This window comes from Amblyomma americanum, chromosome 1, assembly GCF_052857255.1.
Source record: "Amblyomma americanum isolate KBUSLIRL-KWMA chromosome 1, ASM5285725v1, whole genome shotgun sequence".
Lineage (NCBI taxonomy): Eukaryota > Metazoa > Arthropoda > Arachnida > Ixodida > Ixodidae > Amblyomma > Amblyomma americanum.
In genome coordinates, this window is record NC_135497.1 from 143,267,358 (window position 1) to 143,294,599 (window position 27,242).

At 44.7% G+C, this 27,242-nt stretch overlaps 1 protein-coding gene across 11 annotated transcripts in view; it reads left to right on the forward strand.

The window, feature by feature from the left end:
* LOC144113786 (uncharacterized) overlaps positions 1 to 27,242 on the forward strand; it is a 102,052-nt gene that overhangs the window by 62,871 nt on the left and 11,939 nt on the right. For all 11 annotated transcript variants that reach the window (XM_077647102.1, XM_077647105.1, XM_077647106.1 and 8 more), the window contains 4 exons: positions 5,523 to 5,651; positions 11,429 to 11,715; positions 13,214 to 13,467; positions 18,697 to 18,944. In XM_077647102.1, the coding sequence (XP_077503228.1) occupies positions 5,523 to 5,651; positions 11,429 to 11,715; positions 13,214 to 13,467; positions 18,697 to 18,944 (918 nt within the window). The remainder of the gene's footprint in view (positions 1 to 5,522; positions 5,652 to 11,428; positions 11,716 to 13,213; positions 13,468 to 18,696; positions 18,945 to 27,242) is intronic.

Here is a 27,242-nt window from a genome sequence, read left to right on the forward strand (position 1 = left end):
GCTCTTGAGAACTCTTCTACACTTTCTTGAAAAGGAGCTCTCCTCTGCAATTTAAAATTACTGCAAAAATTTTGCTTAAAATGTACTGTCGGGGACAAAAGCCTCTGGACCATATGTTTCATGAATGAAGCAGATAGCTCTAGGTGCTGTCCACGAGAGATTGAACATACATGTCTTATCGACATCTTTAATTTCAATGAAAAAAAATATATCTAGTAGTGGAAGTGCACCCGGAAGGACATAAACGAGCATACTTCTTGAAAAAAAAAGTCCCCTTCCTGAAAAAAAAAAAAATCTCCAAGCCAACTTTTTGGACAGGCCAGTTTTCCACAATTTGCGAAACAAACTTTGGATCGCTATAAAATGAAATTGTTTAAACCCACCTGTCCAGATAAATTTCTGTTGACACTGCGCGTACAGCATAATAAGGCGATGGGTACGATTTTGTCTCCCAGGATCGGTGTCGAGTAAAAAAAAGGTGAACTTGACATGTTTTGAAAAATGTTCAAAACAAGGAGGGGTGTATATTCACCAATTTGAGGTCTAGAAACCTTAAACTTTGAGATATGATTATGTGCTCTGCTGGCAATATCCATACTCATTTTGGAGTGCCTAGTAAGATTCCTTCATATCTGAAATTGCATTTGATTGCAAGCGAAACATGTGTGTTGCCAAATTTTGAAAATTGTTTTTTAAAAAAAAGGTCATATTCAATTTCTAACTGTTAGAACATGCCCAATTGCATGCTTAAAAAATATGTTGCATTATTTTTGTAGTTTGGTTTGGTTTAGGGGGTTTAACGTCCCAAAGCAATTCAAGCTATTAGTGACGCCTTAGTAAAGAACTCCGGAAATTTCGACCATCTGGGGTTCTTTAACATGCACTGACATCGGACAGTACACGGGCCTCTAGAATTTCGCCTCCATCGAAATTCGACCGCCGCGGCTGGGATCGAACCTGCATCTTTTGGGTCAGCAGCCGAGCGCCATAACCACCGATCCGCCACGGCAGTGCATTATATTTGTATTTCTAGACTTACAGAGCAGCGAATGTGACCCTGTTAGCTAAATTTACGGAGTAGCGAATGTGACCTTGTTAGCGGGATTGCTGTTGCCACTAGAGCTATAGATTAGGAGGGTCGGATCCCAACTTAATCGACTATAAGTGATCAGTGAATATGTACAAACTTGAGTTTGACGTTAAAGAGGCCCTAAACACTATTAAATTAATTTTCACACAAATATCCACTTATATTTGCAGCTTTGTACTATTTTATTTAAGTAAGTGATGCAGCAAGAAGTGTCGCTTCACCAAGTACTGAATTTTGAAGGTGATTTGTTTGTAATATAGCAACGCTAACAAAAAAAAACTTCTATATAAGCTTTGACAAAAAACTCTGTATTCACTTCTATTTCCAGTGGATCTTTGCAAAACCTGTTAGTCTGAAAGAGTATAGACCTCAAACTCCCTCTGATAAGACAGGACACAAGTGTGAAGCACCAAAATTAACTGGTTTATTGAAATGAAATTGAGTTTGCCAGGAGGACAGGATAACACAGCATGGCACGGCACAGGTGCCAATCACAGAGCAATGTTCAGCGCGACAGTTGGCGAGGCCTTTAAACAGCCCGGAGCGTGCGTTCATCAATCACAAATGCTGTATGGGCAAGTCGTCTTCATTGCAGAACATTGCTACATGCATTTCAGCGTCGCATATCAAATGCGAACATGCACAAAGTAGGGAGCATTCGTAGAGTGGTGTTAATTTGCAGGTGCATGGTGAGGTTCTTACAGGCCGGTAGAGTGTGCGTCTGTTGAAAGGGAAAATTCGTCTTGGTTAACCTGCTTCTTTCCAGTGGTGTTGTCAAAACCGGTTGCAGTATAGCTTTGTGCTGAATTCTCTGTATCCATGTCTTATTGCTGGATTATTGCTTCCTGTTTAGAGCAAATTTGGTGTGAAGTGTTGTTTTTCGGACATCTTTGTCTTCTCTGTATGTTACGCACAAAATCCTTTTGGTGACACTGTTTTCTGCTTTCCAATACAGTCCATGGATTGCTTAAAGAAAATGGGTGCACTTGCTTTTTTTTCGCCCCTAGTGTTTCAAAGATTTAAAGTTTCTTGTGGTTTCAAAAAGAAGATATTTGCTAGTAATGCCTTTCATTTGCAATAATTGTGACGTTTTTTCTGCGCTTGATCAAGAAATATTTGATATGTTCGTGTTTATAGGTTAAGCAATTTTTTTTCTGAATCCGCCGTTCTACTTACAAACACATGCACTTGCGATGTGCCGGTTCATGTGCAGTGCCACAAGTGCCATGTCTGAATGCCCGCACAGCGGGAACAGAAACCCATTCTCACTGTTTCGCCTCTCTGAATGCTTCAACATCAGCTTTCAGGTGAATCAATGTGATCTTCGACGGCTAATTAGTCAGTGCTTCTACCATTTCAGACGCTGACTTGATGGCAGTGTGCGCTCGTAGATTATGCAGCATGGCTTGAGTCTTCACAAGGCCCCTGATTCCATCGCAGGCATTTTTTTCTATGCCCACTTGTCGTGAACATCCACTTTGCACAAGTCTAATGGTTGCACTGGAGCTCATAAAGTTGGTACCTGTTTTTAAGTGGCTTGCTGCGCCATCACTGACATACGTCGCATTAGTGTATATAGGTACCATATCGCCTAGCCACCCATGGGCTTTACTGTGAGCATAAAACGCGTGGACTGAATAGTAGGTTGTGTCGTCATTTATGATAGTCAAACTGTTTTTTTTTTTTTTGTGACAATGCTAGTGAATATATAAACTTGGCATTTCTTTCAGTGCCATCATTTCTTAGGGAAAGACAACCGTCCTGTTTTCTGCAATGTCGAAATGGAGGACAGTGCTACTCCTCTCAGGCAAAAACTCCTTTTTCTTGCTAATGGCTTTCCCCTGAAGACGTCTTATGTAGTCATGTGTTGTCCATCTTATAAGACACTCCTGGAGGTGCTCCAGAAATTCTTTTTTCATGTCTCCTGAAATAATGTATGCAGTACACATGCTTTTGACTATACTCCTTAGCCGTAACAGCAAACGAAGGCAAGAGACGCTGGTGAACCGTAGTCGGCTGCGCTCATGGGCAACTGACTGCTGCCGGAGGACTCTCATGAAAGCAAAGCTCATAATCTCGGAGCCAATTCCTTCTCTACTTGTCCCTTCGAGCTGTGAGAGAGAAACAGTGAAAGAATGAACTTTTTGAGCCACTCCACACCTCTCCTAGACACACCGTGTTCACTCAAGGGTGAAGTTCAAGGCTTCGCCCATTGTTTCATAGACAACATCTCGGCTGCTCAATAAGGACAGAGGATCTCGGCTTACCATCTCTATTTATACGGTTTGGTGCAGGTGGTGCTCCCTCAAAGGAAGCGAGCGTTGTACTGATAGGCATACAAGAGCAAGAGCAGTAGATTTTAGCAACTGAGCATGAAACCCAGGTGAAGATAATTGAAAAACAATGAATCTTTTCAGCTGGAAGTGTTGTTCAAAAATCTCTCATTGCATTAATTCGCAGTTCTTTTCTGTTTACTGAACACTTGGTCGTTCCAAGTTGGGACCCAACCCATCTAATACCCCTGTCACACGGGCATTTCAGATGCCCCCGAACCGATAGTCTATTGACTCAAAGGCGATCGAGCGCTGCTACATGGGCAGTTTCAATGGCCATCGAGTCAACGGAGCAGCGTGATACTCCATCGAGATTTCGAGGGCCTTCGAGCGCTGCCCAAGGTTGCTAGCGTTGCTTCGAGCGGCGCCAAGCGCACTTTCTTACACGATACATTCACGGTACAAAAAACATGAACAAACATTATTCGCCTAAACTTTATTGCAAGCAGTTTGTACAATGATTATTAAATTGTATCAGACTGGTGTTAAGCGTATTAATTTTGCGTTGCTTGCGTACTTAGCATTGACAACATGGCGGTGCCCTGACCGCCCGCTTCACAGCGATAACAGCTTCGTCGCTAATTCCTCAAAGCAATATCGTGTTCTAAACTGTTGTATTCGACTTCGATTTGCGCATCCTTAGCCTCGCATAGAGTTTCAGGAGACAAATAGCTTTTGTTTGTCAGATATCAAGGCGATTTCCCAGGTGTTAAGCCTGACGAAGCAGCGCTCCAACGCAGTTGGACTGGCTTGGTTTTGGCTCGTCTTGTATTAAAGTGGCTACAGCAGTGTCTGCATTTGTCCATCGCGTACATGCAATTATAAGGGTTTTTGAACAACATGTGCGTATGCGTGTATTTAAGCATTTAGTATACATTTATCAAATATTTTTGTTATTTTTGCAAAATCCAAAGTAGCGATTGTGGCACCACCCAAGCTTGGCGTAAGACACGAGAACCATTTCAGTGGCCATTGAGATTTGCCGTGCAGCAGCGACACAACTCCTTCGAGTTCGATGGCGACTGAGAATTTCGAAGGCCCTCGACTCGATGGCCATTGAAACTGGCCGTGTGACAGGGGTATAACCTGTTGCTCATATGGTATCAGCAATTCTGCTGACACGGTCACATTTGCTACTCTCCAAGTCTGGAAATATTAAAATAATGGAACATATTTTTAAAGCATGCGAAATTGGGCACGTTCTGATGCATCATTTCTGACAATTGGAAAGAAATTGAATATGGCCTTTTCTTCAAAAACAATTTTCAAAATTTTCCAGCACACGTGTTTTGCTCGCAACCAAATACATTTTCAGATATGAAGGAATCCTGCCAGGCACTCCAAAATGAGTATGGATATTGCCAGCAGAACACATAATCATATCTCAAATATTAAGGTTTCTAGGCTTCAAATTTGTGGATATATAACCCTCCGTGTTTTGAACATTTTTCAAAATATGTCATGTTTACCTTTTTTTTTTTTTCACTCGACACCGATCCTGGGAGACAAAATCGTACCCATTGCCTCATTATGCTGTACGTGGAGTGTCGGCAGAAAAAAAGCTGGACAGCTGGGTGCAAAAATTTCATTTTATAGCGGTCCAAAGTTTACGTTTCACGAATTGTAGAAAATCAGCCCATCCACAAAGTTGGCTTGGGGATCTTTTTTTTTTCAGAAAGGGAAATTTTCAAAAAGTAAGCTTGAATGTGTTCTTCCAGGTGCATTTCCATCATTATATTTATTTTTTTAGTTAAAATTAAAAGTAGCGATTGGACATGCATGTTCGATCTCTCATGTACATACCCTCTATTATGGAGGTGAAGGTCAAAATCCTGTTCTTTCACATCCACAGTTGTATTCTCCAGCCAGGGGCTAATAGCAGATTTATCTGCTTTGTTTATAGAGTACGCAGTCCAGAGACTGTTTTCCCCTACATTACCTGACTAATGATTATTTTGCTCCACATATTTTAGTTACCGAAAAGTGGTTTAGAGCGCAGATCTTATGGAGCAGCATTGCTCACATAGTGAGGACTGGGTTACAGTTTCTCAGTCTCTTGTCATTCCTTTGGCAGTAACATCTATTCGCTTGTGCACTAGGACAACTTGCAGCAATTACAAGGGACCTTGTTTGGTGGACAAAGTGACCAAATGGACCTCGGGCAAGCAGCACAGGTGTTTTCACAAAATGGCTTCTTCTCCCAGACACTGCCCCAGCTCACACTGCAAGTGAGTGGTTATGTTGCTGCTTATACAGCTGTGTGTGTGTTGTGTTCAGAAACTTGCAGTAACTTTTCATAAAGTATTTCTTAGCAGCCAAAACTGGACCATATTAGCCTTTATTATTTTTATATGTCGCTGCTCTTTTTTGTTATTTGTAGCTCATTAATCTTTCACCTGAAATGGGAAGATGTAGCTAAAACTTGCTATTTTCTTGTTATACAGTTAAACCTTGCTTTAAACCGAAGTCGGTAAAATTGGCAGTTTACTTTGCAGTACTGAAATTTTGCTGCATCAATACTCGTCTCCTAGCATGCTAAGAATCCGCCAAAAACGCGCTGCGTATAACTCACGGCAAAAGCCTGTATTTGCGATTAAAGAGGTCTTTTACTTCTGCCCTTTCTTCACCAGCAGCGACAGCATTACACACGTCTTGCTTATGTTGCGAGCTGGTGATCTGCCTCAGCACGTCTATCGCACCAACCACCTCATGGGTGATGGGAATGACGCACTTGTCTTGAAGAGGGCTTAGTCGGGTTCAGGTTGGTTGGTGCATGTTGACGGAAACCGATTGAACAATTTCATTTTATAGCGGTCCAAAGTTTGTGTTTCGCGAATTGCAAAAAACCAGCCCGTCCACAAAGTTGCCGTGGTGATTTTTTTTTTTAGAAAGGGAAATTTTTTTTCTCAAAAAGTAAGCTCGAATATATTCTTCCGGGTGCGCTTCCATTATTATATTTATTTTCCGGCGAAATTAATAGTGGAAACCGGACATGCATGTTTGATCTCTTGTGTACACACCCTCTAGTATTAGCTGGCGGCTAGAGACCACACTTGTGGAGATGAAGGTCAAAATCATGTTCTTTCGCATCCACAATTGTATTCTCCAGCTGAGGGCTAATAGCATATCTGTCTGCTTTGTTTATAGAGCACGCGGTCTAGAGACTTTTGTCCCCTACAGTACCTCACCTGATTATTTTGCCCCAAATTTTAGTCACCAAAAAGAGGTTTAGAGCACATATTCTATGGAGCAGCATTACTAACAAAGTAGTGGTTTAAGTCACTGGGTTACAGTTTCTCAGCATCTGTTATCATGCCTTTGGCAGTAATATCTATTTCCTTGTGCACTAAGACAACTGGTAGCAATTACAAGGGACCTTGTTTGGTCCCTTGTAATTGTAAGCGCTCTTCTCTTCAAGTCCTGTCTGTTAGCGCTGTTCAATCGGTTTCTATCAGCTCATCTTGAGTTTTGGTTTTGCTGTCATTGTTATCCTCTTGTAAGTGCCCCGAGCCACCCAAGCACACCGCTGACGCGACACATTCCACCGCTGCCACTGGAACGACCTCGTGGCCATCAGCAGCAGCCTCGTGGCGGGCCATGCCGCCTGCCCCCTCTCCCCTTCCCCGCCCCTCACTGTTGGCGAGAGGGAGAAGTGTCTTCCAATCGCCAACCAATAAAATGAAAACAAGCCCTGCCCATCCCTGATATTTTCCGCCATAAGCGCAAGCTGTGTCTTTTGGCACACACATGACTGAAGCCAACAGTCACCGAAACCAAGGAGCATAGGGGATGTCTTTTTTTAATTTTGTAGTTATCAATGGGAGATTAATAAAAGTAGTAGAAAAAGCAACCACATGCTGCAGGGGGATCCGAACCCACGACCTCCGAATTTAGCGTCGGTGCTCTACCAACTGAGCTAAGGCGATGGCTGTCCAATCTTCTGCTTTCGGGGGTATTTATGTATAGTGTAAATGAACCTTGAGAGTATTAAAAAAAAAAAAGACATCCCCTATGCTCCTTGGTTTCAGTGATTGCTGGTTTCCGTAATTTATGTCCTAATGAGCGCCTCTTTCCATTCCCTTGTCTTTTTGCACATACAGTCGAGTCCACTTATAACAATGTTCAAGTGCCACGAAAATTCCATTGTTATAACTGATAATTGTTGTAAAGGGTTGCACGAAAAAAAGCATAACAACTGCAAAGAGGGGTCACGGACGGCAAGTGACATGCGAGCTCCGCCGAGGCATCGTTTTGGTGGCACCGAAACGGGCATTGTAAAAAATACGAGAAGGTTGCTGCAGCTGCCTCTCAGCTTGAAAAATCCCTTAGTGCCCGAAAAAAACAACAAAGAAAACATGAAAACTTGAAAGCATTTAAATAGGGCAAAATAGCTTGCACTTCTCACTTCTTTGCTGAAACAAACCCGTAATCGGTGAGTTTCGACTGCTTCGCAGCAATCTTGCTGGCATCGTTCTGGAGGGCATCCAAATGTTGGACATGTCCGAGTGAAAGGTTTTTGCAAAAATGAAGTCCCGCAGGGACTCGATCATTCTTGAGGCCTCCTGATGAGAGACAACTTGTACAGGCTCCGGTTCATCTTCGTTATCGCTGCTGTCATCGTCTTCCGCGCCGGTGACTGCTGCAACGATCGCCTCATCAGTCAATTCTTCGTTTGTGGTGATTGCATCGTCGGCGTGCAAAAATTCTTCAAGCCCTTCCGCGTCGCCGTCATCACTGCGCACCGTAGACCAAAGTTCTGTAATCGCTCCATCAGCAGGAGCTTCGCGACACTCCGCGTCACTGATATCCCCAGCGAAGCCCACTTTTCGGAAGCAATTCATGACGGTGGAGGAGCTGCCCATGCCCCAAGAAGGAATTGAACAGTCATCAGGAACGAAATCCTAAAGTCTGGAGCGGGTCGGCATTCACGCACAGCAATGTCCAGGTTAAGAGCAAGCCTGCTCATCACACGCCGGCAATACAATGCCTTGAAGCACGCAATCACGCCTGCGTCCATGGGCTGCAAGCCTGCAGTCTTGTTCGGCGGCAGGAAGAAAATTTTCACATGCGACAGCTTCTGGGCAGTCTGGTGTGCACTACAGTTATCAAGGACCAACACCACCTTCCTGCCTTCATGCTGCATCCGCTGATCGAACTAGCACAGCCACTCGCGGAAAAGTTCACGCGTCATCCACGCTTTCTTATTATGACGGTAACGAACTGGAATCCTCGCAGCACCAAGGAAACAGCGGGGATTCCTAGAGTTTCCAATTACGAAGGGGGGGCACTTGTCGCTGCCGTCCATATTCGCACAGAGGAAAACGGTCGCCCGCAATTTGCTCTGCTTGCCGCCCTTACAGGGATCGCCTTTGAGTGCATGCGTCTTCGACGGAAGCATTTGGAAGAATAGCCCGGTCTCGTCACCATTGTACAAGTCCAGGTCTGCATATGCTTCGCGGATGTACGGCAGTGTCTCTTCCAACCACTTCAGTCTAGCGTCGACATCGTCGACATCGAGTGACCCTGCCTCGCCCACGATTGCCTTGTAGACGATTCCGTGCCTCTCCTTGAAGCGCTGAATCCAGCCACCACCAGGCTAGAAATCGGTGTTTTGGAGGAGATATGCAAAGTGCTTCGCCTTCTCCGCTAGAATCGGGCCACTAATAGGCAAGTTCATAGCATGTGCGCTAAGGAACCACTGATACAGTGCCTCCTCCACGTCTTTGTAGGCACCATGCCGAATCCTCTTCCGGCCGTCCTCCATAGCATGGCCAGCACTAGCATGGCATTCGTTTTCAGCCATCTTGAGCGTGTTGCGGATAATGGTTGAAACCGTCGGCTGTGACAGGCCGTACTTGCGTACTGAGTTGCACACTTTTTCACCACCTTGGTGCTCCCTCAAAATGTTCCGCTTCGTTTCCAGAGATATTGCCACTCGCTTTCTCTTCTGCAGCAGTTGATCCGGTAGAGCCACGCTGGCCACGCTTCCTGAAGGAGAATCGTCCATTGTTGAACTTAAGGGAGGAATCCGATGGGCTTGCAGAACCAGCAGGACCGAGGCCGGTGATGGCAGATGATAAAAACCACACTGGCAACGCACGTGCTTTGACGCTGTACGCTGCCCTCGGAACATGTGCAGCTCTTGAAGCAGGAGCCAAAGAAAGTGGGAAAGATGGGGCAGCCCACGCTGAAATGCCGTGACGCGTTTTCAACGGGCGGCGCACCCTCAGAATGGACTGCTCCCCGCGCGGATACAAAAGCAACAAAAGGAAGCGCCTCCCTGCCCTCTCCACCTCTGCCCAGAGGAAAGTGCCCGTCTTTTCTCCTCCTCCGAGTCATACAAGCTTCTCCGGCTCACCCCATGCGCCTCACCTCGTATGCGTCGTCACGTCATCTTTTCGCAGCCGCTGCGGCCGCTGTGCGGGCGGCTCCGCATACGCACACGTTTTTTGCGCCGTAAGCGTGGTTTGGCTGGCGTGGTAGCTGCATTTGCGAGTTTGTTTCTTTGAGGGTTGGCTCCAAATGACTACATTTAATTGTTATAACGGACAATCTAGTATGATAGCATTGTTATAAGCGGTTTATTTTACCATAGAACACATTGCAAAGGTGACGGTGCCACGGCTGTCCATTGCTATATCCGATATATTGTTAAAAGCAGTATTGTTATAAGTGGGTTTGACTGTATGCGTCTAGTCTTAAGTGAGAAGCTCGCGACGGGCTTCAAAGCTGATGGGTGTGCCAATAGCACTGACCTTTCTAGTCCTTTTACCAAGCTTTGGGCATCTGTAAACGCGATAAACGCGGCGCGCTCCCTTTGAGCAGTGTTCACCAGCACCACCCTCGTCCATAGCGTCCATACAGGACACTCTACATCCGCCGCTATGGACGAGGGTGGACCAGTGCTCCCTCGTCCATACAGGACGTTCTACGTCCGCCGCTATGGATGAGGGCGGTGCTGTTACACATATATACCCCTAAAAGCAGAAGATTGGACAGTAGTCGCCGCAGCTCAGTTGGTAGAGCACCGAAATTCAGAAGTCGTGGGTTCAGATCCCACCGGTGGAATGTGGTTGTTTTTCTTCCGCTTTTATTAATCTTCCATTGATAAAAACTACAAAATTAAAAAGAAGACATCCCCTATGCTGATTGTTGGCTTCCGTCATTTATGTCAAAACGAGCACCTCTTTCCATTCCCTTGTCTTTTTGCACATATGCGCATCCCATGATACAATTTTAAAGCGATAGCATTAAGGCTCCCGTTGTGCAGAAAATCCGGTGTCGGTGACGTCAGTGTTGTGAGCAATAAATAAAGCGGCTTATCCCCTATAGAAGAAGCAACCAAGGTGAGCCATCTAGGTCACGTGACCATGTGGCGTCATCACACCGGTTTGTGAGCAAACTGACCGCTGTGGCAGGTGGCAGTTAAATTATGATTGATTGCGAGAGGTTGCTTGGAAAGAATGACTTGGGTTTCACAAGCACCACCGGTGGCAGCACCTGTCATCGCAGGGCAGTGGTTCATCCCTTTACTGCTGCACTATTGCGTGAGGAGTCGTGCGAGGACTCCCAGGGGCCTATGAATGTGATGTTGAGAATGACAAATTCCACATACATGGGCATTAACTTGTTACCGCTATCGCATCATACCCTTAAGGCAGAGCTTAAGTGTCCCCTACAATTTTTTTTTTCAGGTTCATTTCCAGCCAGCAATTGAATTTTGTTACATTGAAAGTGTGGCAAAATCTTGTTCGTTATGTTGAAGCTAAATATACGTGCTTTCTACGGACGCGAAGTTACGAAAACTGGAATACTTCGTTACATCGAGGATATCATTACATTGAAGTTCTTTACATTGTGGTTTAACTGTATAATTATGGCTCAAGTGTAATCCAACAAATACTTCTAGTTGCAGGATGAGATGTATATAAAAATGGGTAATTTAGAACAATGATTTTTGCATCAAATAGTTATGATTTTTGCTTCATCTTTTTTACTCCTTCAGGGTGACCCTTTAGATGTGGGAACTTTGGCTAGCAGTTTTGTGACATCATCACTGGCAGCACCAACTGATTTGGCAGCACCAACTGAGTTGGCAGCACCAACTGAGTTGGCAGCACCAACTGAGCTCGCTCCGGCGACATCTGAAAGTGACGAGTTGGTTGCAGAGCTTCCAGTGTCAAATGAAGATGTCAGTCCATCACTAGCACAAGAGTCAACACTGCAGCAGGCTGCACAGGATGCTCTGCGAGGTGCAGAGGTGGATGCTGGAGATGGTGAAAAACCTTTTGTGTAAGTTGGCTGGGCTGGTGTTGCATTGTGATGGTTTTTTAGAAGAGCTACAAGATTGAGCTCTCATTAAGACTGTTGGTTTCTTTGTGCAATGAGGACACGCAAGTTCTTTCTGTGGTAATATTTTCTTCCTCCTCCTTTCTTTCTTCTGTTCTTTTTTTTTTAAGAACTGCAGTTTCTTGTTGGCAGTCTCTCTGCCTGAGAGCAAGCAGACACAGGCTCACATCAGAGTTTATTTCTTACGTTCTCAGGGGTCCCTGTCCACCGAAGTAAATTCAAAAGGGGCCAAGAGCGTCGCAGAGAGAAAGGAGAAAGGTCGACGGCACATCTCCTTCTCTTAAATAGCTGCCCATGGTGACCGGTTTTCCCCGGCAGGTTGGGATGTGGGGGATGAGTGGGAGGAGGGCGCACAATTCATATTTATGGAACACAGATTTGACAATGTACAGCTGTGCTTGCAGCTTGAATCAGTTTTGTAGAGTTAAAAACATTTGAAGTTCGTCTTATTTGCAGTGAAAAGTGTTCTCTGTTTTGTGAGTGGTGCCCTGTGAAAGTTTCTAGGTACCGTAAAAACCTCTGTATTTGGGGATGGCAAGGACTGAAAAAAATTTTCATCTGCGTATAATTTCAGTAAAGATAGCCAGTCAGCTCAAAGACGTTCAGGAAGTTGTGGAAGCCAAACGCCCTCCGATTGTTTGTGTACACCGGCGCGCCGGATACGCCAAGTGTAGTGCAAACAGCAGGTACAGAGGTGCTGCACTAATGCCTACTTTCATCCTGCGCCGCGAGTATGTGCGCAAACTAATTCCAGCATACGCGCTGGCACGCACGCATCGGAAGTATCTGTTGTCGGAGCTTTAGTGATCGTTGTCGTCAGGTGTGCTGTCTTCCCAGAGGCCCTTGTCAGATATATCTTTCCATAGAAGCACGCCTTCGATACCGTTGAGCACATTTAATATCCCACATTTCTTGAAATAACAACTGGCGAGCTCCTCGGGGGAACGCTGGCCCAAACGTCTGCGATCCAGCTGCACAGCATGGCTGGAGAGGCCCGTGTCTGGCGGCAGTAACTACAGGCTCTACTTACCTCATCCAGACTATATAGCAGTGCTTGAGGTGGTGCCAATGCTTTCGGCAGCTACAATTACTTTCCTTTTAAAAGCAGCCGCGTGCTGCTTTCAAGGTCCTGACACTATGTGAGGTGCAATCATTCCACGCATCAAAACTACTGACCTATGCCACCGCTAGATAGCGCCTCCTTTCGCCGGAAGCGTGATGCTGATGGCACTCAATAACAACGAAATTGGAACTGCAGAATTTGCCCGCGAATTTCGCATTCTAAAATCTAGAAATAATACTTGTATTATGTGCAGGTTTTCACGCTATTTAAGAACTAGCACAAAAAATAAGTGTCAAATATTTTGACCAGTTCATTTCCTTCATGTTGCTAATTTCAATTTCACCATTTCTTTACCTTTGCTGGTTTTGACCGTTTTAGGTGCACGCTTTGTGACAAGAGATTCAAGCGGTCAGCCTACCTCAAGTCTCACATGCGGTGCCACTCTGTACGAATGGCTTCTCAGAAGAATCACATATGTCAGCAGTGTGGCTCATGCTTCCCTTCAGCCTTCTCCTTGAAGCGGCATAGTGACACGCACTCAGAGGGGCTCCTGTGTGAGAGCTTTGTCTGTGAGGCGTGCTCTATCTCCTTGCCGAATGCTGCCCAGTATCAACAGCATCTCTCTCTGCATCGTGAGTGGCCTTTTGTCTTATTAGCTTTATCGTCAAGTCTCCTGAAAGCAGTGTTAGAACAGCGGCAAACGATTTATTTCATTTAGCCTACTGAATGCTACCTCTGTTTTACAATGTCAAGAAGCCTGTTTTATGCTTTCATGAAATTTTTAGTAAAAGGATTTGTCGCAAAGGCACCATATTTACTCGCATTATGAACGCAGCTTTTTCCTCAAATTATCTGTGAAAATTTGGGGGGTGCATTCATTACGCGAGATAAAATATTCGGAAGAATTTGCAGTGGTTAAGATGGTCCAGAAAGCACATTGTCGGAATAAACACTTCACCCAGTGCGACTGTACATTCTATGTAAAATAAAAAGCTCTCTTCAGGATGGTTATTGTGCCCAAGAGCAGTCAACAAATTTTACCTTAACCCCATGTGTATAACACACCTCACATAGCAGCCTATAATTCTGTCTGATGAGGACAGTAGAGTTTACTGTAGCATAACTCGCAGCAAACAGCACTAAGTAGAATGTCAACAAATTGCTGCAGTCCTTAATGTGGCAGATTGAACAGAAAACCCTTTCCGAACAGGTATGGTTTCTGTTGGTTCAGGGAATAGGGTGAGGTATAGGTTTGACATTTTACAGATGGCTTTATATTTTTCTGTAGTTGTTTTGCTGTTCACTAAAGCTGCCTACTAGTATTCACTGTTGTTTTCAGCAGACAGCACGCCAAAAGAAAGGGGTACGTTCAATACGCGAGGGGAAAAAAAAAATTGAACTTTCTGACAGCCATAGCAGGGGGAGTGTTTATTATGCGAGTAAATGCAGTAACTGGGTTCATTAAGATGGCCTAAAAGCATTTATTGTTTGCTGTGCGGTTACTACTGCCACATCAACGGTAGACTTTATAGGCTGTGCTCAGCATTCTAGCCTGTGCTCATAACGCTCTTACCTTGAGCTTCGGGCACTACCATCTGGGCACATGTGGTCGCACAGTGCAGGGTAATGGAATACGCAACAGCATCGAACCAGGCACCTTCCTTGGGCAGCAAACAATGGCCAATCCTAGGGAAATTAAAACGCTTGGGAAAAAGCGGTAGAGAAAGCAAAATAATGCATGGGAAGATCTAGCGTTGAGATGCCTTCATCAGCACTTGTTCAGGTGAACCAGTCAGCTCACAGTATGCTGCAGACTTACAAGCAACACTGCACATACAGCAATTAACATGGCACTTCTTTTGTGTGTTCTTTTCTTTGTTGCGGTCGGCATATTCAATGTCACGTTTTATGATTCAACCCGACCAGACGAGTTTTCGTCCAACTCTTGATTTCACTTGTACTCTCTCCATCAACTTTCTGTGGTATGATTGCGATGTTGGCTGGTTTTAAAGTTCAGAAATTTTCACGATCTAATTGCAGTAGAACCTTGCTAATTCAAAGATCGCTGGACCATGTGAAATATTCAGATTAACAGATTTTCAAATTACTCGAGGATGAAGCAAAATGGAAAAAGCGAGCATAAAACATTGTTCAACCATGTCCGGCACTTTAGAGCCACCACCATTGTATGCAGCAAATAGATGTTGTCATCAAGAAACGTGCTGCTGCAGTCAGAGCTAGGTGGACTCATCGCCATCATCACCAGTCGCCAGAATTTTGTCATGCCAGGCACGTGGAAATCTTCGCACATCTTACTCAATGCAACTCTGTAATAGGAAAAGCTGTCCATTGCTCACTTGTGCCGGCATTTCAGTGCATGCGAGAGTGGTAGCCAAGGTTGTATGTATCAGGTTGGCCGGAAAATTAACTTGGACCACAATTGACTAGTTAGATGAGCTGCAATTGCAAGATAAGTAGATACACAAAATGTCCCATGATTAGCTCACCTACTGTCGTGAAATTCATGAAGCAGCCTTCACTGTGGCAGATGGAGATCAGAAGTGGATGCCAGCAAAAGAGTAGAAGCAGTGACGAAAGCATGCATAAGGGGATGCAAGGCTGGCAGAGTGTGGTATGCTAACAGGAGCACCATCGGTGAAATACAACATTTTGGGTTTGTGGTAGAGTGTAGAACGCACTAGAAGCCGCCACAGTGTTGGCAGTAAAACACCATGGGACTGTGGAGGCTGGCATGAAGTTGCTGTGCTTCGTGCAAACGTGCATGCTACTTCGGATTATCACCACAATCGCCACCTTCAGCATCACAGCATGTGCAGCATTAAGGTGTGTTATGAAGGGTGTGCTATGTTTTCGAACATGTTGACAGCTTAACTTCCTAATTGGGCATACCTTTATGTTTACCGTTGGGCGCAGTCTTGAAGTTTTGTTCTGCGACATTTTTCATAGCTTTACAATGCACATTGCTTAAAAGCTTTTAATAAGGAAAAAAAAAAATTCACTATGCTCACCTGTGTTTGCACTGCATCTTGGTATTAGGAAAGCTAACTTTAGCAAAGCCCAAAGCTTCTGATTGCTGAAATCAGAAGGGATGTAAAAGTATTACCGAACAAACCAGAAATGTTAGTTGTGGCGACCTACTTGAGGACCAAGCTCTACTCCGAGAGCAGCGGCGGCACAGAACTGACGTAACTTTGGTAATGTCAAGAGTGTCGGAACCCGCAACTAAATTTGACAAATAATCTTATCAATGGGGCATTTGATGCTCGAATTAGCTGGAAAAATTTTCATGGTCAATTTTCAGACTGCTGAAAAGCTTCTGAATAACCCAAGATTTTGACCAACCAATATTGAATTACCTAGGTATTACCATACTCGCATCTGAGCTGTTTGAAGTGGATGGTTACGGGAGCTGGTATGTATTCATGGCCGAAGGAGAGTAAAGGGCTGAGACAACATAAGCATTTATTTCGGTTTGGTCCTTCCTCTTCTTCAGCTATTTGGCACTCTGTGACCATTATGTGTTTTGTATTTTTTCAAGCTTTCTGGGTGCATTTTCATGTACCGTCACATACATGTGAAGACTGCACTCTCTGCACTATGCTCCCTTTTCTGTCATGCTTTAACATATCACTTGTGCCCATTACCACTTGCTGCTAGGACCAGATCCCAACACTCAAAGCTGCTGCGCTGCTGCAGAATAGAATATGTTTCCAAAAAGAAGCCAATGAAGGAATCGATAGTATTCAAACACAAGAAATAAAAAGGTAACCGCCGTAAAACCAAGAATCAATATTCAAGGATGACCATGTGGTATATACACAGGCGTCATAAAGTGAGTACTGTGTGAGATGATAAGAACGCAAAGTGAGTTACTAGCCAGTGCAGGCCATTAGAGATTGTCATGCGTGCAGACGGATCATGCTGAATGTAAAGGGAGAAGGCAAAATGTCATGGTATAAGCTTTTTAAGTAATTACTGTCTAGAAGTGAAATAAAAGTATGTGCACTGGAAAGCAAAAAGGTTATTTCAGGAATCAAAATAAAATAGACAGCAGAGGAGAACTACCAGGGAGGGGAATTTCAAATTAGAAGAAAGACAAACATTGGCTTTGAACATTTAAGGACAGTTTAAAGGTTCTACATGACGCTTTTGAAAATTGTCAGCAAATGTGTTCATTTTAAGTAGAACGAATGCTTTTAAGTATTCACACTAGGTCTGAGTCCTTGGTACGGAGCCAGCCAATTATTATTAATTTTAAAGCTGAGATTTTTAAATTTTGCGGGTCAAGTGATCACTGCGTAGTGGCGATTTTTGGAACTGTTTTTTTTTCTAGAATGCTTGCGTCATGAGTACTGGTCATGTCATGGTGAGGGACATGCCACCAGACACTACCATTTGCTGCAGCGACGACAGCCATGACATCACGGGCACGCGTCTCGTAGGGGACAGTCGTGTGCAGTTGTCTCCACTGTTGCTTAGCGCGGCCAAGTATTAAAGGGGAGGAGAATCGCACGTATGCGCCGCCGCCTCCAGTGGTCCCATGCGCTGAGTGAGTCCAGTGAGACCACTGATGAGTTGTTGCTGCTGTCGCCGCTGTTCAGAAGTGGGCTTCTACACAGAGCATGCCTGTAGGGTTTGAAGGCCATTGCAGTGGTCACTTGCAGAAGTCGCGCCTTGAGCGCTGGCTCCATCATGCACTTGCGATGACAGTGGTGAAACGTACACATGCTATTGCACCAATGGGCGGGAAAGCGGGTGCAGCTACTGGAAGTAAACAAACCTGGTGTTGATGCGTGTGATTTACGGTGGGGCACAGCTCCAATTGGCTTTATTTTTTCGGGTGCACTAATAATAATTGGTTTTTGGGGAAAGGAAATGGCGCAGTATCTGTCTCGTACATCGTTGGACACCTGAATGGCGCCCGCCCGTAAGGGAAGGGATAAAGAAGGGAGTGAAAGAAGAAAGGAAGAAAGAGGTGCCGTAGTGGAGGGCTCCGGAATAATTTCGACCGCCTGGGGATCTTTAACGTGCACTGACAATGCACAGCACATGGGCGTCTTTTGCGTTTTGCCTCCATAAAAACGCAGCCGCCGCGGTCGGGTTCGAACCTGGGAACTCCGGATCAGTAGCCGAGCGCCCTAACCACTGAGCCACCGCGCGGGTCAGGTGCACTGCAGTGTGTGATTTAAGGGGGGGAAAAAAGGAGGAGCGTCACTTTTAATTGCTGATATCTTTAGTGTTAATGAAGCTAGCCCAAAATTATTGTGGTCGGGTGATGAGTATGTAATATCTATTGCTTGTCCACTTTTCTTAACCTTGGTAAATGTCATTTCATAGTCCCTTTAAAAATCATTTGCAGAAATGTAATGCAGGGGCGCAGCATTGTTTGCCAGGCAATAAAGGTAACAAGTTAGAAAAGGAAGCAGAGATAGCCTGCCAGAAATATTCATGAAACGCCAGAATTCTTGATCTATAAAAGACTGCAGTCTTTTCTAATTAAAGAGTGAACGAACCTGAAGAGGGTCCTGACATTCATGCGTGGTGTTCATGTAGTTCAGATAAATTCAAATGAAAATATTCATGTTCTTGCAATTCATAAAAGTGGTGGCAAGTCTTCCACTTCATATAAATGTTGGCAAAGCTGTGAGGCTTTTATAACAAAGCACAAGCACATTCAAACAATTGGATTTCTGTATGACCAGCTGTCAGGTTGTGCAGGAAACTTGCTGCTAGTTTCATTTTTGGAAGGGGTACTTTTAAACAGTCGCATTTTGAGGGCTAACATGCTAGTCAAGCATGTTTTTTGACAGATTCGCTCACTTTCCTTTTTGGGTTTTCAGAATCATCTGACAAGGAAAAACCAACTGACGACCTGCCATCTGTGGACCCAGATCCAGCTGCTGCTGTTGATGAATCTCAGAGAACGTCAGGGCATGTGGTAGACAAAGCCAGTGTTTCTGCTACGTCACGTAAATTTGTCACACTCACAGATGAACAGTCAAGGGAACTGGCACGCAAGGATCCCAGGGAATCTACTTTATCAGTTTCGGAGAGAGCCCTCATTGCTACTGCTGCTGAAAAAGATCGGGTAAGAACATAAGCTTTTATTGCAAAATTTTGTGGATCTGGAAAAACTCAAGCTGGCATGTGCAAACCACTCTGGGTGTTCAGTACATCTAGGGCCTCTAGTTTGCCGTGATTCCGTGAAAAGTTGCACATTTTAGCATCTTTTGCGGAAAGTGTGTCAGCAGCCGCAGTCTCTTTTTTATGTTATTGCTGCAGACATCAGTACGAACAACTAAAAGATGGGAGTGTGATTAATTTAATCATCTCAATTATCTTGAAAGCTAGAAACTCGTAATTAACAAAGTCTGGCTGATGCCTTCTGCTCTCCCATCTGCTTAGCAAACTGGCACGTCAAGTGCTGTGACTCTGGTGACATCGCGTTCACACCCTTCTGTGGGAAGTGTCATGATGCTGCTGTCTTTCTAAAACGATATTAGCAGTAGAAAAAAAAATGTTTTTAGTTTTGTGTAAGGCCCACCTTCCATCCTTCTATTCTTGGGGTTTCCTTCTGTTGTGTTATTGGGTGATCCAGAAAAAAAAAAAGGGTGAGCGACAGGTAGGTTTCAAACTTCTGCAGGGCTGTGTCCTGCTTATGGACGCAGTCACTGCAGCAGGTGTGGAATTGTGCACAGAAGCATCAGGGAGGTCATACAATCACTTCGAGAGCATTGTGTTGAACAAGGCCCATTCTTCAAGTAAAGAGAATGCCAAGCACTGTCGAGCATTGAATTGCAACAGCTGCCTTTGGTTTTAATGAAGTCATATTTGAAATATGTAAAAGGTGTTTCAGAAATAATCTTAAAGACTAATTTGTTTTATTCATCACGTTTCTCGATTTCTTGGGATCTGCTACCACCTCCCTTCGGCGTGAAATTTTCTAAGTCCAAGGGATTCGAGGTGGCAGCCCCCATAGTAAATCGATATAGCAACCCAATTGGTGGTTGATTGGTGACATTAGTATATCGCATTGGTGACTGTTGAGGTCACTGATTTTGTGACGTCATAAATAACTAATCACGTGACTATGTTTAATTGTTTATAACTCAGTAATTAATGAGGTCATCATAAAACGAATTAGATATTTGGAATTCTCTAGATGAGTTGAGCACGTTTGACACCAAAATTAACTAATGGAGTTAATACTTAGTTACGGTTATGCTTATATTTAATTGCTTGTAATTAACCGAAGACATCATGATCTAACTAACGGCATAGTCGTAACGGGCTGGGTGAGTAGAACATGTTAGATACCAATATTGCCTAATTAGGTTAATATTTAGTTATGGTTAGGCTTAACATGGCGGCCGTGACGACAGCACTCAGCAGATCACAACTGCATACCTCATGGCCACCGGGCACCTACCACCTTGAGGCAAGGAAAAATGGCCCTCCAAAGAGTCGAAATACTTTTTCGGCCCAAATTGTTCAAAAATATCCGACCTCAAGGCGGTAGGCACCTGTTCGCCGTGAGGTACGGTTTTAAAAGTAGCCGAATCACGTGGTAATACATCGCATGGACGATAGATGGCGCTACCAAACAGCTAACGCTCATTACTTCATCTTCCAGACGGTGGCGGCATATCTGTTTTTATATTAGGTTTTCCACAGAATGTTGCTGAGCCTTTGTTCTTAATTCACAAAATTTTAAATTTTCTACCACAGAAAATTCTGGGCCGTATCATTTAGTGCAGTGTAGTATAGTCCGGACAACACAAGCCAGAACAAGACATTGCATGTCCAAGGTGGAGACCCCCAGAGACTATGGTGGGAACCTAAATCCTCGCTTCAGGCAGTAGTGATGTGCTTAGCCTCAGTGTAGCTTTACATTCCTCCCACTCTCCTTACGTCTGCAACTTGCAAGGGGAGTCAGTGGTTTCATTTGAACTTAGTACAGTTAAACCTGAATGTAATGAAATCGATAAAAGTCCGCAATTTTTCATTCCATCCACGTTTTCTTTACATCCAGTTTTCACTGTGAAAACTCAAAAGGGCTGTTCAGAAAGGAAACGAAAACAAAAAATAAAAGCAACCGTTCGCAGCAAACCTCTCCCCTGTTACCTCGAGATCGTAAACATTTTACAATCACATTGCCAGCACTCTGTGCCCCCCCCCCGCTCTCGCTACGCGTCAGTGCCAGAATTGCGCACTGAGCAGTGGTGATGGGTGCGCACTGCTCGTCTCGTGCGTTCTTTGCTACGTCATGTTGTTTTGTGCTGCTTTTGGGCATTAACTTTTGTGGTGCCACTTAGTGCAATGCTACAAAAATGAAAGCTGTGGGGACTGTTTTGCTGCATTTGCCGCGGAGAGGCGCCGATCACGCTAAAGCACAGCGCGATATGTCATTTGCGTTCACTCGTTGCAATTGTAGACGTTCCTCTCATGGTGGTTCATATTTTACCTCGTTAACCTTTTGCGTAATTTTACTAAATTTAAAGTAATCCTGCACTAGTTAATGGATAGTTGGTGTGGTGAGTTTAGTATGTCAAGGTTGAATGCTGCAACACCTTTGTTACAGGGAGTTCACAAATGCACATGCCAAGGGGGGTGGCATTGGGGAATTGAGAAACTTCATAATATTAAGGAATTCACTATATGGAGGTTTTGTTACTTCCAGGTTTAACTGTACTGACTACAGTGGCTGTTTATAGTGAAACCAATCTAAACAGCGAGTGTTAAACTTGTCAGGCTCTTGAATACTCGAAAATAAACTTCTATTTCTTGTAGAGTCGAGCCCGGATATATCAAACCCAGATATTTCGAATTTTTTGCTATATCGAACAAACAGATTACCCTCTTGAAAGGCCTGTGTAAAAGTATAGGAAAGTCGTGCACTATATTGAGCTCAAATTTTGCTTTTTGCATCTGCTGGCAGTGTTAGTGCTGTGAAACGATGTTAGGGATGAACGTGGGGTGTGCTTAGCGGTTATCTTCAATCTCTTGTACTCATTTTCCACGCCATATCGCTGTTATGCAGTGAAGCCAACTTAACTAATGCCTTGCGGGGCAGCACTGGCCTGGTGTGCTTCCCTGCCAAAGGAATTGCGGAAACCAGCTGTACATGAACTTTAAAGAGTGATTGTTCTATTTATAGCATACTGGTAACAGGATTAGACATCTTATGATATGCAGTGGTTTGTCCCAAAGAACTGTCCGCTGCTGCTTCAGTGCGAAGCAGGTTAGGCATAGCAACGCCTAGTGATGAGTGCACTGCCAGGGAGTCGGTGGGTAGCATGTCCCTGCAAGAACTGCGCCACTAGCGTGGATGCAAGGGATTCTTGCTTCTAGGTTACAGACAAGCTTATCTACTGCCATTTTTTTACATATTGAATCATATCAATATATCAAACTAGGTATTTCGCGATCCCCTTTGAGTTCGATATATCCGGGTTCGACATTACAAAAAAAGTTCTCAAATACAATTCTGCTTTGAAAAAACATCATTGAAGCAGACCCCCACTCTGAAAATTGTTGATTGTGTATAGGTGTTAATTATATCACAATATATTATTGGCTGACATGAAATCAAAGATGCTTCAAGCTCAGTAATTTGAATTTCACAGGGATGTTGAAGTAGTTCAAATTAGGCAAAGTTTGAGCTAATGAAAGTGAGCAGAAAATGCGGCACACTGTGGTCAGGAAGCAGCCTGGTAGTAAGGTTGCCCTATTTTATTGTTCTAAAATATTCAGGGATCACCCTTTGATTTTTTGCCTGGAATGCAATGGCTGACACCTGTTTAAAAGCCTGAACTCATCGTTAGGCCTCTTCTTTGCCTTCGAAACTGAACAAGAGGTGGGCAGTGTTCAGCTTGTCCGAACTTCCATAGCAGAAGGCTGCACTGGAGGCGTGAAGGGCGTGCGACCACCTGTGAGCATGGTCGCAAGGCCGGAAAATCGAGCAGTGAACGAACATTGCGCGACTGCCACTTTTCTACCAAAACGATAGCACAACCTCGGCGACTCCCAAATTCACCTTTCAAGTTGCGGACGTTGCGCGACTGTTTAGGTCAAAAAGCAAAAGTCGCCAGGACAGCCACACGTACGGTGCCCAATTTTCCAGCCTTCCGACTCCGAGTCATAAACCACCAAACCAATGAGCGTGCTTTTTGGCAACATCTTGGGTTTTGATAACTCACTGGCGTCGGCTTCACGCATGGTTCGAAGCTTCTCTTGAAGCATTTTTGCGCAACAAATACCGCATACAAACGACACTTCTAAACCACTACGCTGTGGCTCACCACGTAAGTTGACCGCTATGGCTGCAACTTGCATGGAATGTGATGCCAAGGCCACTAGAAAAAAATACGCACACGGAACAGTGGCGAAAACTACAATTCATTCGTTTTGCACTTGTCTTGGTTTTGTGGAGGGCCACGTGGTTTCGGATTCGGAGTGCTAAAGACGGAGTGACGTGCCCCTTTTTCTATATCTCATTGCTGGTTGTGTTATCCATTTCTAAACAACAAAAGCTAACACAGCAAGCTTCTGAAGCCTTCAAGATCTGCGTTTACAAGCAAAATCGGGGCACAAGTCTTGGAAGTTCATGTGTAGTTGCAGTCACCATAATAGGGAGAGAGAGCCCCCCTCCAAATTAAACCGGCCCCCAACCCCGTACGCTGTTTTACCTTCTCCACATCTCCTCCAAAGAGGTGACGCAGCCCTACGGAGGCATGGCTTTGTTCGCTGCATGGGCTATATTTTACATAGACTCCAATGAAGCGTGGAGGGACCAAGTCACGCAGTTCAAATTACCCAGAAATTCTAATTAATGAGGTTTGAATTAATGAGCTTTCACTGTAGCAGCATTCGTTGGAGGAAGGTTTCGCTGTATTTCAAATTAGCATGTGCGTGTCGTGCCTGCTAAGCTAATATTCCAGCATCAGTGTAGTTTGTGCACCTGCTGTCATTTAAGTTTTAAAAATTTCTTAGTGGTTTATTTCAAAATAAAATGCAAAATGGAAGGAAAAGATTTTTGATAGCCTCAAGTCCCTGAGCTGCTGCGAGTGGAAATGACAGCGACAGGGAGTGGAAAGAAAAGGGAGGGAGGGAGGGATAGTAAGAAAGAACAGGGGGTAGGGGAAAACTGTACAATAGAGCACGGTGCCCGCCACAATTATGCAGGCTGATAAACAGCTTAACACTGCTGGTGGACCTCCAATTGTTACACTGAGCTTGAGCACATCTATCCAAGAAGAGAGTTTTCAGTGTGTGGGCACACTATGCTCAGACACTATTTTCAAGTCACGTGCATGAAGTGTCTTGGCATGAAAAAGAAAAGAAAAACACATGCAAAGCTTAATTTTGGGGCTGCACTCAATCACTGTGGCTATGTCCTTGCTGCTGCATACGGCACATATTTTGCACAATGTGCAAAAAAAGCACAGACTTGTACACCAGTGCATTTGAGACTATTCACTGCATTTGAGACTGCTGCATTTGTGACTAGCCATTAGACATTAGTAATGTTTTGATAATATGCTGTTGTGAATTTAATATTAATGACAGATTAGCTTTTTAATTATTCAAGCTACATCTATCACCTATGAGGCTGTTAATTCACCTAAGCATGCACTTTCATTCTGTTGAAAGGTAATTTAAATACCGGCTAATTTAAATTCAGGTAACAAATTGACTGTTAAAGGTCATGCAAAGTGACATGCAAGGCCTGGCACCATTTCTAACTCTTACCATTTCTAACTCTTAATTATAGACATGCAGCTGTCACCTGCCAGGAAAGTTAGTAAAATGGAAAATAAGTACCGTAAAAACCGGACTATAGGTCGGACCGGAATATAGGTCGACCCCCCCAACTAACCAATTCTGAAAATGAAAAAAATCTTTTTCAATGGAAAAAGTACCAAAAGTCACCCTTACCTTGAAACAAATGCGGCTCAACAGGTTGCATAATGGTGACAGCATTTATTTTCATTTAAATGCTTCTCATATGTACACCCCGGCCAATTTTTTAACAGTATCACGAGCTCATGGACCCGTGTGTTTGTCAGCACCTTATCATCTCGGCATGGAGCGGCGAAAACAAACGAGGTATGCGCATGTGTACACATGTGCGTACTCTCGCTTCTTTCGCCGCTCCGTGTTATCTATGCCGCTTTCACGCGGATGCATTTGGCAGTCACAGGCAGCGATCTTGCATGCAGCTCCTGGACGAACTCCGGAACCTTTCCTTCCAATTCTGGATACGCTGCGGTCTGCCCACGGAATGATGTTTTCTTCTGTTTGCTGCAAGTTGTAATACGCATCTTCTGCCTCCACCAGTACCAAATGCTCTTTTCAGATATACTCCAAATTTGCGCTGTGCCGCCAGGTTGCCGTGAGCTTCCGCGTACCCAGTCGCGTTTTTCTTGAAGGCGACGGTGAATTGCCGTTGAGTTCCGCTCATTTTGAAGCAAAATGTGAAAAAGCAGCCTTTAACCGGAATAGCTTTGCAACAACGAAAACGCAAATTGGAGGTACCACGCCACTATACTGCCTAGAATATACTAGCTAGTGTGCCGAGGGCACCCGCTCGCGTGGCCGCTGCGGTGATGCCTTCCTGCGGCCACCGCATGGTGGCGCTGCCAGTCGCTAAGGTGCCACCACGCTGCGTTCGCTGCCGAGGCAGCGTAGGTGTGGCAAGTCTGGCGTTGGTGCGCTGCACTTTTCACTATGAAAGCCTTTCTCTGAACGCTTTGAGAGCACTTTTTGCATAAAAACACTACTGGCTACAGACAATCTTACCGGCCTGGCATTACCAGGAGAAAATCCTGGACTGAAACAGCGTTCGCCGAAGCATTTGACACGTACTACCAGGTCCAGTTTGCTAAATTTTTATTTGTTTATTCTTTGTGGTGAACCGCGGAAGGACTTAAGCAGAAGTCATATTGACTGCCTAATGTTCAGCGAGGTACCCAACTTGAAATAAGCAACGGAAGCTGATGCGTTGGCCGCATTACGTTGTTGTGATTGAATGATCGAGTATGGTCCGGACTCATTTTTGCTACATGGAAACTTCCATCGAGATTTTATTCGACTAGGGGCCAGTCGATTGCGTTCCACACATCGCAGATCGCGGGTGAAGGATATCGTATACACCTTCATGCTGAGTGAGCGCTCGGCTAGCTCTGTCCAGGTGGAAAGACGAGTCATGGCCCCCATTCTCAATGGCGAGCAAAACATCTAACCCAGAATGGCGTCGCATATAGGTAAAAGAAAAGCAGGGCACTCTCGCTCTTTCCCACCACGGGTTCCGTCTTCAAAGATCGCATGGGACGATCAACACAAGCAGTTGGAATAGGTCTCACTATTGATGTGTTTTATTTGCAAGTCACAGCTTGCTTCATACAACTTATGCAGGTGTGTATGAGCTTGCGCTTCCCTTTGTAACGGAACAAAAGAAAATGGTGATTGTATCATTGATTCTTATTTACAAATCTGGAATACAGTAAAAACAGATCAAAAACAGAGCTTGTTGTAACCACGTGCTTGCTTTGTTCTTTTCCGAGAAAATACACTGTAGCGACCAAAAGGCTGCGTTCTGGCATCAAGCTTCCAAATGTTACCATTCTTTCTATATACAAAGTGGCAAAGTTGTTTTTCTCCGCTCCATAAAGTGCGTAGGCTACAGAGCCAGCAGGTGCTTCAGATATTTTGGTCCAGGTTGCAGGGATACAAATTGAGTCCAACGGATGCTGATCTTCAGTAGCAATACAACCCATCTGCTGCTGCGGGCATGAGTTCTCACTTGGCTGCTCTGTTGCTGCCGGCTCGTCGGAAACATCGTCGAGCGTGCTTGACGGTCCATGGCTGATGCCTGCACCGGCACCGCGCGTTTGCCCTTTAGCGGCAGGTTGGTCACACAGGTTCCCCACTTTTCTTTTCAATGTCTTCTTAGGCAGAAGCTATTTCGAATAGTTGTCAAATGCTGCTGGCATGACATCGAGCATGAGACGTGGTCTATCTCTTGCGAGCTCGTTGACGACACCGTTCACCGTCTCTCGATGTGGCAGTCTTCAAAATGTTTCTCGCAGACAACACACGCTGGAGTCAACTTGCGGTCCTGTCTTTTGATCAGCCGCTCCCACTCCGCAAGCCGTGTTGGGTCCGAGGACACACGGAACATGGAAGCCTTGCCCGGATTCGACCGGTAGCCACTCCGACAGAGCGGCACGAAACATGTTTTTTCCCGGCCTTGATGCTTTGACTTTACCATCGTTAGTCGCTGTGGTTTTCCCTCACATGTAACAGCACGGACAAAACAACGGAAAAAAGCGTAGCTGCGATCAAAATGCTATAATCCGCATCGCGCACGACCAATGCAACTGCA